General features: G+C 55.9%; 2 protein-coding genes across 7 annotated transcripts; one reads left to right on the top strand and one right to left on the bottom strand.

Annotated features, from left to right (window-relative positions):
- Positions 1-539: 539 nt before the first annotated feature.
- Positions 540-5,830, bottom strand: SCLY (selenocysteine lyase). 5 transcript variants are annotated; one of them, XM_086844541.1, is made up of 14 exons: positions 5,747-5,830; positions 5,222-5,316; positions 5,038-5,150; positions 4,849-4,949; positions 4,563-4,719; positions 4,143-4,270; positions 3,867-4,031; positions 3,432-3,538; positions 3,063-3,099; positions 2,640-2,723; positions 2,385-2,487; positions 2,127-2,202; positions 1,287-1,477; positions 540-781 (listed from the first exon to the last, which is right to left on the bottom strand). In XM_086844541.1, exons 2-13 carry the CDS (start codon positions 5,269-5,271, stop codon positions 1,318-1,320), a joined length of 1,281 nt encoding a protein of 426 aa, XP_086700667.1. In that variant the 5' UTR covers positions 5,272-5,316; positions 5,747-5,830; the 3' UTR covers positions 540-781; positions 1,287-1,317. The 5 variants fall into 5 exon arrangements, 4 of the variants coding, with proteins under 4 accessions (XP_086700667.1, XP_086700668.1, XP_086700669.1 ...); XM_086844542.1 differs by having other exon boundaries at positions 5,222-5,374; positions 5,747-5,807; XM_086844543.1 differs by having other exon boundaries at positions 5,594-5,748.
- On the top strand, positions 5,554-10,075 carry LOC111933683 (uncharacterized). 2 transcript variants are annotated; one of them, XM_086844564.1, is made up of 2 exons: positions 5,554-5,795; positions 6,580-10,075. In XM_086844564.1, the coding sequence occupies exon 2, from the start codon at positions 6,613-6,615 to the stop codon at positions 7,459-7,461; it is 849 nt and encodes a 282-aa protein (XP_086700690.1). In that variant the 5' UTR covers positions 5,554-5,795; positions 6,580-6,612; the 3' UTR covers positions 7,462-10,075. The 2 variants fall into 2 exon arrangements, with proteins under 2 accessions (XP_086700690.1, XP_086700689.1); XM_086844563.1 differs by having other exon boundaries at positions 5,752-5,952.
- Positions 10,076-11,323: the final 1,248 nt, after the last annotated feature.

The raw sequence follows: 11,323 nt of genomic DNA on the forward strand, positions 1-11,323 counted from the left end.
AATCTCTGGTTGTGCCACAGCTGTGACAGGTCCCCAGGAACAGTAAGGTCCATGACAGATGAAAGATCTAGCCCTGTGGCAGACCAAAATCCCTTCTACTGAACCATGTGTTCTATAGGAAGTTTTGACTGTTATCCAAGGGAGGGGAAAAATTGGAGAAATAAAAGAATGCATTTGAGATGGAGATGTGAGCAGCATGGTAATACTGACCAGCCTGTGACTGTCAGTATCAGTCAGGATATCAGTATGTCAGGATCAGTGACTGTCAGTCAGGGTGTTTGGATCCTAAAACTCCAATAAGATAACAGATTTGTCAAGAGCACCAGGGTTTTGAGTTCAAATACTATTCCTGGCCATTCTAATGTGTGGCTGTAAAGAGAAAGGCCAGCATGGGCTCTGTGCCAACCAGGCCCTGCAGCCACCTCCCACTCCAGCCGCCTGTGCCTCTGTTCTGTGTGACATGAGTGTTTTCTGAGGGAAAAGACATCACTCAGATGGCTCCAACTCGTCCCGCTTCCAACACAGAAAATACATTTTACTTGTGAGAAAAAGCAGCAGTTAGCTTTATTCCTATGAATACCCAGGGAGACCAAGTTCCCTGACATCAGCCAGCCCAGCCGGCAATGCTTCTGATCCGTGTGACACTTGTGTCCTCCAGTGTTGCTGATGCCACAGACCCCCTGGGCCACACAGGGTTCCCTCAGGTGCTGGCAGAGTCACAGCTACACCGACAACTGTTTCCTTGAGGAGCAGATGGAGATGGCAACAGGAGATCTGCCCCCTGTAGGAAGGACAGAAGAAAAGGGGAGCAAATAAAGCAAAGCAGTGCTGGGAGAGCTCTGCCCATCCAGTAATCAATGCCTTTGATAGCTTAGGGCAGAGCAGTTCCCAGCCCAGAGTCCTGCTGTGCTTCTATCAATTCCTCATTGCACTCTGGGGCAGATGGTCTTTCTTCCTCTGGCTGCTCAGGCAGCAGGAAAGCTTCCTTTGTGGAAAGCAACCAGGTCATGAGGCTTCTCTTTCAATGGCTTCCACGCTTGTCCCTCTGCAGGGGCTCAGGTGTGCAAACACATACATGTGCAGGCACCCAGCTAGATGGCAAGCCAGGGGCACTGAACAGCAGGACTCCCCAAAAGCCTCCACTGTGCAGCAGGGATGAGTCCTGGGCAAGCCCTGGAGCTGCCCCAGCCCCAAAGCAGCCAAGCCCCCTCCTCAGAACCTCCCCCTGCCACCCCTTAGCCCAGGCTGGCACAGGCAGCTCACACCCAGGGGTCCACCCCAAGAACCTTAGTGGTGTCCAGGGAACAATTCAGGGGTCTATGGAGCCTGGTCCTGCTCCAGCTGCTCCACAGCCTGCATGAGGTCCTGCACAGCCCTGTCCACATCTGCCCGTGCGGTGCCACGCCCCACGCTCAGCCTCAGCGCATTCTGTGCCACCTCTGGGGGAATCCCGCAGCTCAGCAGCACTGGGGAGGGCCTGGAACACAGCCAAGAGGAGGAGGTTGGACTTGAAGGTCGAGGAAGCTCCACACATCAGTAGGGATCCTCAACAAGTGAGCCACAGGAGGAACCACATCTGCAGATACACTTCAGGACCCCTGTTTGCTTTCCAGGGGTACCCAATCCCACTGGGCTTCTTGCCCTATGGGGGATCTGGCTCTTTTAAGAAAAACTTGTTCCATGTCCCTGTGGGTTACCAGCTCTGCCACATCCACGGGGAATTGCTCTAGACCAGGCCAAAAGCACCCACTGTCCCCATATCCCCTAAAGAAGCCATCTGGAGACCCAAGCAGGGCTGGAACGGATAAGCCAGGCACACACACACAAGGCAGGCTTTCTTCTGGTAGTGCCAGGAGTTCAAAAGTACTTCGAAACTCAGCTGGATCACCAAAGCTGGGAGGGACAAACTCCTTCCAAGCAGCAATCAAGCGTTCCAGCTGTGTCTCCTGCAATGATCCCCTTCACAGCCCTTCAGCCCCTCTGGAAAGCTCTGTACCCTCTTTGCTCATCACACAGGTGATGCTGCCCAAGCCACCCACTGTCCCTTTCCCTGTCCTGATTTCTGTCCTTCCCAAACTTCTGTCCTATGGGAAGACACCCAGGGGCTGCAAAAGCCATGTGCTCACCGATCCCCCTTCTCAGAGTGGCAGGCAGCCCCGACGCTGGCGAGGAGCACCTTGCAGTGAGCCAGCACCCTTCGTCCTGCAGCACAAGCAACACAAGAACAGCTCTCCCAGTGCCAAGGCTCTCTCCAGGGGCTACTCCTGCCTCACCTCCCTGCCTGAGCCACACCAAGCGCCCGCCAGTCTCAACCACAGGTGCTGTGAGGGACAGGTGCTTGGCTGTGTGTAACCATCACAGGACAGCTGTAGGGTAAGAGCTACCTTGAAGGCCTGGGCCCAGGATGGAGAAGTTACAGGTGTTGCAGAGTCTCTTGGAGCCCTTAAAGTGACTGTTGAAGCGAATCCTCTGCTTCCCAAAGGAGGCCTGGAGAAATCAGAGGGGCTGTGAACCTCTCTGGGTTTCCAAGCAGCTCTGTCCTTATGATGGATTAAGCAGGGCCAGAGGCACACACCCACCCTGCTCCAGGCCCCACACCCTGCAGCCTGAGACTGCAGGAAAGGACCAGATGTGCTTACCTCCAGTGTGGCCTCCAGGTAATCCCGGACATCCCGCATATGAGCCTCGTAGGCCTCCCAGTTCTTGTTCACTAACTCTGCAGCCTGAGAACACACAGACAGGCTTCACCAGTGACCCTTGGACACCTCCCTTTGTGCATGGTTCCCAGGATGTGAGCCCAGCCTGGAACAGCCTCTGCAGTGCCAGGTTCCCTGTGTGCCCTCTCAGTGCCCTGTGCCATGTGAGCTGGGTGACTGTCAGGGCTTCAAACCCACGGCAAGCGCCCTAAAGCACCTCCTTGGATTGGCACCAGAAAGTCCCACGACCTTTCCCCATTCACCCTCCCTCCCACATCCTGAGTTTGTCCCTTTGTTGACCAGGAAGCACAAGTGTCTGTCTCTGTGCTGGGTCTGCACTACTCACCCCTCACCATCCCAACTGACCTGGCCAAGGCCGGCAATCATTGGGGTGTTCTCAGTGCTGGAAGGGAACAGGAACCAGTGAGTTCTTTCTCCAGACCAGAAACCCAGCCTTGAGACACAGACATTCCCTCATTGGACCCCTCAGGGCTGGCAGGAGCTCCTGGACACCTCTCTGAGGTGGTTGAGAAGGAGGCAGTTCCACCCTGAGGTTACACCCTTTGCAGAGCTTGAGCTCCAGGGAGTTTCTATGCACAGATCCATTTCCCTGCCATGCTGGGCTGTTCACCCCAGGGCTGGCAGGTGACAGAGCTCCTAGCTCAGGCAAGGCAGCCCACGTAGCTTGGCCAACAGCCAGAGGCTCAGATCTCCAGTAACCACCTGTCCCCTTACCCTGGCCGGAAACTCCTCTCCTGTCCCCCTCCGAAGAGCATGGGGTGCAGCGGGGTGGCGGTGCCGGGGCTGCGGGCATACAGTGCTCCAATCCGTGGGCCATGGAACTGTGGGGACAGCTGTGGTGACCCTGGGGACACTGACAGTACTGACAGTGCTTCCTGCCTTCCTGCCCAAATCTGAGTGCCCTCCAGTGCTAGCTCCTGCCCATTGCAGAGGCACAAGCTGCTGCAGAGCTGCTCCCCATCCTCAGTCTCCTGCCCCCCAGCCCAGACAGGTTCTACACAAGCAAAGTCTGTCTGCACAGCACCAATTAGCAGAACTTTGGCCAGTGTGAAGTACCAAGCTGTGTGGGGAAACCTAAGTTCCCCTAGCACCCCAGCAGAGATGTCACACAGGGTGATCTGCAGCTGGGCCACACAAGCAGGGCCACACCTTGTGTCCCACGATAGTCAGGTAGTCCACACCCAACTCCTGCACATCCACACGCCCCTTGCCAATCATCTGGGCCGCATCGGTGTGCACCAGGATCCTGGGAAGACCCTCCGCTGCTCTGTGCTGGTTGAGGGCACTGATGCGCTGGCTCAGCTCCGCAACAGGCTGATGGCAAGAATCATCAAGAGTCGGCATCCCAGAGACTTTCTGCCCCACTCTGTCACCACCTCTTTGCGAGGACATCTCCCCGCCATCCCCCTCCCTGCCCACACTCACCATGATGACACCGGTCTCGTTATTGGCCAACATGAGGGAGACCAGGCAGGTGTTTGGCCGGATGGCGGCCAGGACATCATCCACTTCTGCCTGCCCACTCCGTGGGGACACGGGCACAAAGGTGGCTTCTGCAGGCCAGGAGACAAGCCCTGAGGCTGGCTGGGTAGGCTGTGAACACTCAGGGCTGGCCTGTGCCCCACTGGGCAGGACAGGAGTGTGCGGACAATGGGAGCACAGGCACAGAGCAGGGAGGTGACACATCCAGCCTGGGAGAATATGGGCAACCACGGGGAGAAATGGTGCCCTTCCCCATGGGGAGAAAGTGGAACATCACAGAGCATGTAAGATCTTGCCGCCCTACAAAAACACCAGTAGAGACAAGTCCCCCATTCAAACCCCATCTGTGCCTGTGCCACTCACCAGCCAGGCCCTCCCTCCCCAGCTGCTCCAGCAGCAGGCGGATGGAGTCATGCTCTACACTCGATGTCACAATGTGAGGTGTGCCCCGCCTGTCCCCTGTCCCATACTGGCTCTCATGGAAGTGCCTGCAGGCAGTGTGGATCACCATGTTATTTGCCTGAAGGAAGGATGGAGACGGAAAACGGAGGCTCAGAAGGAGCCTTCATCTCCATCCTTCTGATGGCAGCTTGCTGGAGAAGGGGTGGCGGGCAGGAATTCCCAGGAAGGGGGTCCTCCCTGCTCCCACCTCTGTGCCCCCTGAGGTGAAGACAATGTCCTCAGGGCGGCCTCCTAGCATCCTCGCCAGGCTCTCCCGTGCGCTGCCGATGAGCTCCTTCGCCTTCCTGCCTGCAGGACCAGATCTAGCAGCTCCCGAGGGCTCCTGCCACCACGGGGCCCAGCCCGAGGAGGTGACATGGCCCATCCTGGTCCCTACCTGCGGGGTGGGAGCTGCTGGGGTTGCCCCAGGCCTGGCACATGGCATCCCACACGGCCTGAGCTGCCTCGGGGGCCAGCGGGGTGGTGGCGTTGTGGTCCAGGTAGACCCTCCTGTAGGGACAGGGGCAGATAAGGGGTGCTGGGGGGCACAAAGGGGAGTACGGGGCAGGGCAGGGCCTCACCCCTCCAGTGAGTCACACCGCGCCTCCGCCGGCTCTGTCTCCGCGCCCATCACTGCTGTCACCGTCACTGTTACCGTCTCGCTGCCGTCACCAACCTGGCATCGTCGGTTACAGACATGTGGCTGCCCACGGGGGACCAGGCACCTGCCCTGCCTGGGGCACCACAACCACCCATCACCCTCCCGCCTGCCCCATAGCCATGAAACCCGCCAATCAGCTCCCTGCTTCCTGCCCCACACCCATGGCACCCACCAATCAGCTCCCTGCTTCCTGCCCCATAGCCATGGTACCCACCAATCAGCTCACTGGGCACTGCCCCCCCTCACGGCATTGACCAATCAGCTGCCCCGCACTCACGGACCCCTCCCTCACCCCGCTCCCGCTGCCGAGCTGCCCAATCCGCTGCCGCCATCCCCATTAGCCGGGGCCCCGCGAGCGCACAGGGCTCCCCTTGGTCCCCGGCGGGCGGCGCACGAGTCCCCTGTCCCCTTTCCCCCCCCCCACGTTTCGGCGGGCGTCACTCACGCTCCACTCTCGCGCGTCCCGAGGCGGAACGGGCGTGGCTCTCCAGGAGGTGCGCTTCCGGCGCGCGGGAGGGGGCGGTACTTCCGGGACGGACGCAAGGCCAGGGAGCGGCGGCGATTCCCCTCGCCAAGATGGCGGCGGCACCGTCGGTGCGGTTCCCGTGCCGCGCCCCGCGCGGACTCTGCGCCGTGCTCCGCGCGATGGCGGTGAGCGCCGGGCGGGGGGCGCCGGGGTGAACAGCGGCGACCTCCGCGCAGGGCTCGGGCGGGCGGCGCCCGGGGCCCGCCGCGTCGTGACTCAGCGCCGCACGGCGGAGGCGGCCTCGCCTGCCGCGCCCGGTGCGGGGCCGAGACGGAGGGAGCTGCCCGGGGATGCACCCAAGGCGGCCGTGCCTCGTGGCTCCGTGCCCCGGGCGGGCCGCGGCAGTACGGGCCGTGCTCCGGGCCGGGGAGGGGGGTGGGGCGGGCGGTTCGGGCGCTGTCGCGGGGTCAGGCGGGCGGAGCCGCGAGCAGGGCCACGGCCGGGCCGGCGCTGCGGCCGCGCTGCGGCCCCGGCGTGCCTGTCCCGCTGTAATTGATAAGGCGAAGTGCAAAACTCAATTAAAGCCGAATTCCCGCACGCAGACGCACCGTATTAGGCTCTGGGAGTCGCTCCGAGGAGCGATAGGCTCGCGGAGAAGGGGCTGGGATGGGCTGGGCTAACGCAGCCGTCCAACAGCGGCGGAGCGCCGCAAAGCCCCGCGTCCCATTGGCCTCAGCACGGTTTACATCGGCTTGTTTCTGCTGCGTGGAAAAAACTGTTTCGTTTGACACACTCTTTCTCCTGTCTTTCAGGTTATGTCGTAACCACAGAACTACCGAGCAGTGATGGAATCACTGGACACTGAGGTGAGGGCACGGAAGACCCTGGGGACTGTGGAATATGTGGAATCTTCAGGCTTCGCGCAGGGGGTGCTGCCCACCAAGAAGGATGTGGTGCAGAACATGCTGTACCTGCTGCAGCCCAAGAGGGCCGGCCAGGCCCAGCGCTCCAAGGAGGATGCGGCCCAGCTTCTCGCAGAGCACCTGCAGGAACACTGGCTGGTCTGCAACCTGCACACCATCGCCACGCAGAACATAAAGAAACTCATCCTCAAAATGTATGAGGAGTTCACCCGATTGTACCAGACCAGGAAGCAGAGACAGAACCAGGCTTTTTCTGAGCGGGCCGACAGATTCAATGAGAGTTCAGAGAAGCTCTTTGACGTGTTTTGTACAGACACACAGATGAGGGATAAACTGGAGGAGTACAGTGGGATAAAAATGACCAGCATCGAGTGGAAGTTTCTGGAAGATCAGAGGAACGAGAGAAAAATGTATTATGAAGATTTCACAGAGAAGCAGGAGCTGAAGATGATGGAGAGAAGGCAGAAGATACAGTGTCTGGAGCACTTCAGAAAGCTCGCCAGGGAAGAGAAGGAGAGCAGCAAGGCGAAGGAGATGAAGTACAAGGGTGAGGAGCAGTCGGATGAGGGCACAAGTGTTGATGAGCTGTACCCTGCGGAGGAGGAGAACGGTGGTGCCCCGGCCTTCTCGCTGCGGGGCCGGCGGAAGCGCCGCTGCACCGCAGCCGCCACCGGCACTGACCTGCCCCTGGAGGGCGAGCACATACGGATGAGCATCCGCAGGGTCAGGCCTGGCTTCTACGAGACTGTAGAAAAGGTGAAAAACTGCTAGCGCCCGCCACGGAGAGCGGGCAGAGCTGCTGGAGTACAAGGTGGCAATGCACACGTTAGGCAAGTTTGAAATCCCACCATCCATTGGAAGTGATTGTTGTAGATCCACAAGCCAGAGCACAGGAACATGCTGCCTCCAGGGAAGAGGGCTGGGATGATGACAGTGGCAACAAGGACTAAACCACATGGATTTGGAAGGATGAGCTGTCAGCAGCCAGCGATGCCAAGGCTCAAATGCAGCGGATGATCCAAAGTTACGTAGCACATAAGCCTCTTCTTTCAAGGTCCTGTCTGCATCCATGGGGTTAGGAAGTCTCTCAACATTTCTGAGCCAGTGGTCGCCTAACAGTGTGAATCAGGACTCGGATTTACTGCAGGGTGATAACTCGGACTTGTTGCTAACAGAAAATCCGTGTGCTGAAGAGCCCTGGCTGCAGTGGGGGTGAAAGGTGCTTGGCCTCTTCCTGCGGGAGCTGGCGTTTCTGCCAGGAAGGAAGTGGGTTTGCAGCGTGTGTCACCAGCCCTAGAGAGGCACGCTGTGCTTTTGGAAAGGGACTGCTCTCCTGCTCGAGGAGTGGGCAGAGAGCAGGAGACAGTGGAGTGCTTTGGCTGTTAAAGCATTGGTGATTCTGAATGTTTTATTCTAGATTCTATTTTACCAACGTTTCCTTGATCAGGATAAACCTTCCCATAACTGGATGAGTTTTATCATTAAGTTCCCTAATCTAGGATCTGGGGTGTGAATCCTAAATGAAGTGGTAATGTTTTATCTTTGGGGGGAGGGGGTTAACATAGGAGAAAATGCAAATTGCATTATTTAGTTTTAAGATGAGAGTAATTTTATAAACTGTTATACTGCATTTTTAGGACATATGGAAGAAAAAGCCTTCCCAGGTGTAGCTGTGGTGTTCACAGCAGTATGCACCCAGATGTGGGCTTGCTCTTCCACCCCCGAGGTGGTGTAGACCAGCAGGGGGGGAGATGGTAGTTTTCCACCCAGAGGTTGTTTGAACATGTGTGACCCTCTTGCCCACGTATATCCTGAGCAGTGATGTATCTGTGACTTTTTTAGTTAAGAGTTGCTTTATTGGTTTTTAAAGGTGAGAGACTTGAACTTCCAGTGAAACCCAGTGCTGGAGATCTCTCTGGTGAGATGCGCAAACCTTGCCAGACCGCACTGAAAATGGAAAATCCCCGAGTCTCTTACTTGTCCACAAAAGATCTGTGGTAGAAAGAGCGCAAACTTGCCTGGTTTTAAAATTTACCTTCCAGTGTGAATGTTGGTTTCCCCACTCCAGTATCTCAGCGTTTCCCCGTTTCTTTCCTCTCCGTCCTGCACATCATTTACTGACGTTAACTCGTGCTCTTTCATTCTTTGGCTTTTGCTCCCTTTAACAATAAATGCATGTACGAATAATTTTGACAGTTCATTTACTTTTGATGAATCAGTCCTCGGACTGCTTTGAAGTCCTATGCCAAAGGAGGAATGAAACTCAGAGCAGCTGCTGGTGCCCTGGAACACGGCGGCCCCAGCCGGGCTGCCCAGGCAGGCTCCAGCCTCGGCCACCTGGCATGGATCTGTCCGGCTGTGAGCTGCGTGTCCCTTCTCAGGGACCCTGCTCCTTAGTGCCAGGGTCGTTGCTCTGTGTCTCTGACAAGCTCTTCATGGTAAGTTGCTCCAAAGTATTTAGTGCCCGCCACGTGCTCTGCGCCATTCGTAGTTTTACAGGTTTGGTAGCAGCACCCTTGAGCCTCCGCTGCCTGAGGCTTTGCAGCCTCCCTCCATCTCCTCTCTCTGATGTGCTTCACTGACCTCCCCATGCAAATTATGTCACGTTTAAACTATTTGCCTTCCAGCACGGAGGTGCTGGATTGAGCCTCTCACTGGGTCTCTACACCAGCAGCTCTGTTTCAGCAGGGAATATAGCCAAGCTCAGACCTCGCCAAAGTAGAAGTTTTTTAATAACTGCTGTAAGCCCCCTTTTTATTACAAATATAGCTGACAGTATAAATGCTTGTGTGTAAAGCAAATCCATCAGGGTTGGCTCGGATACAGAACACAGCTGTATAGTGCTTTATGATTTTCAGGGATTCAGGGAATTTAAGGTTGTCAAATTTGACTTCCTGTCTACCACAGGGAATTACATTTCATTCAGAAGCCCCACACTCAGCCTGCTGGTCTCAGTTGAACTGAAATGTCTGACAGAAAGTCAAACCACAGGTGTCAGCAGTCTGCTGTCTTCCTTGTTATCTACTTAGTGATTAGTCACCTTCACTATTTCAAAAAAAGATGAAAAAAAATCCGATCAACTTCTAGGCTGTGATTCTTTTTCACAACATCCTATACAGGCTGAGCAGAGTTTATCACAATGAAATCATATTTGGGTTTTTTTAACTTGGTTTGACTGTGGATAGAGCCAAAGCCTGGCTCTGTTTCTGCTGCAACAGGGGAAAATTTCTAAATCATGTATTCTGGTATTCTGATTACTCTTCTTTGGGACCATGGTGCCTTTTTAATCAGGACAGTAAATCTTGTCCTAGGATTCTGTACTTTTGTACGTTAACAGTTGCTGACTTTCCTTTTTGGTGTGTCCCAAATAAATTAATATAACATACATCTGGGCTTTTGTTTCTTCTTTCTAAAGGGGGAGGAAAGAGGAAACTGAAGCTAAAGTAAATCTCTGCTTCAGCTCTCCTTCCCAGGCCCTTGCAGGAGCAGCTGGGATGCATGCAGGTGGAGCTGCTCCCCTCCAGACCATGTGGGGCGGTGGTAGGGCAGCTGCAAGAAATTGGGATCTGGCACAGGGGCCCTTTTATTCAAAGATGCTGGAGCCTGGAGCAGCTGGAGGTAAGGGGAGAAGAATAAAATATCTGCACATTGTGGCAGTGTTTCATGGGGACTCTCAGTGTGCCTCAGGTGTGGTGGGACTGGTATCAGAGACAAAGGTAGGGACTCCCTGCCTTCCTGGTGTGATCCCATGCATGACTGTTCCACTGCTGCCTGTTCTCTCCTGACTGTGGTTCAGGGATGTTGTTTGAGATGAGTGAGGGGCAGTTGTGTCCAAGGGAGACATGGCGATGGTTTGCACCACAGGACTTCAACAAGGAAGAGAAATTGGAAAGGAAGAAATGCTGGAAAGGGGTGTGTTTGCATCAACGGCTTTTGCAGGAGGGAATTGAGGTGCATCCCAGGAGCTACAAATACTTTTGCTGGATGCTGAGTCACTGATTTTATTGGGGATTTGGGGAGGAACATTGTCAACCTTCGGCCCTTGAGTCCTGGTTTCTGCAGAGAAAGCAGTAGAAAGGAGAGAGCATCCTGAAAGCCCTGCGCTCCAGCCAGGGACCCTGGCAGCCAAGCAGGGTACGTGCCAGCCCCAGGCAAAAGCTGCCCTTTTGCAGCCCTTACAACTTTCTTAGAGCTTCCCAGGCTGGTCTTGAGTGAAGTTGTACAGAAACCACCTGATTTCCCAGCATGGATGTGCCTCTTCATGTGGCCACTGCTCTGCCTCCCGCCCCTCTCAGAAAGGGGAAGGAACACAAAAAAACCAACCCAAAATGCAAATCATGGCACTACTGAGTGGGCTGGATGTGGAAAACAATGTCTGTGACTCAGCACAGAAAGAGTCACATAGTTGGAATTTAAAACAAGTCCAAGCCCAGCACTGTGGGCATATGGCTCATGGAGTGCTGGGCAGTGCCTCCCCACGAGGGAGCTGGGTGGGCAGGGGGAAGTGCCAGAGCCTTGTCTTAGACCAGCTGTGCCAGAGAGGTTAACACAGGGTGACAAACTGGGGAAAACAGTGCTCCTGGAAACAGTGGAGCAGACCTGTGAGGCTGTGTCACAACTGTGCTTGTGCTCA

Source organism: Cyanistes caeruleus, chromosome 10, assembly GCF_971803275.1.
Source record: "Cyanistes caeruleus chromosome 10, bCyaCae1.hap1.1, whole genome shotgun sequence".
NCBI classification, from domain to species: Eukaryota; Metazoa; Chordata; class Aves; order Passeriformes; family Paridae; genus Cyanistes; species Cyanistes caeruleus.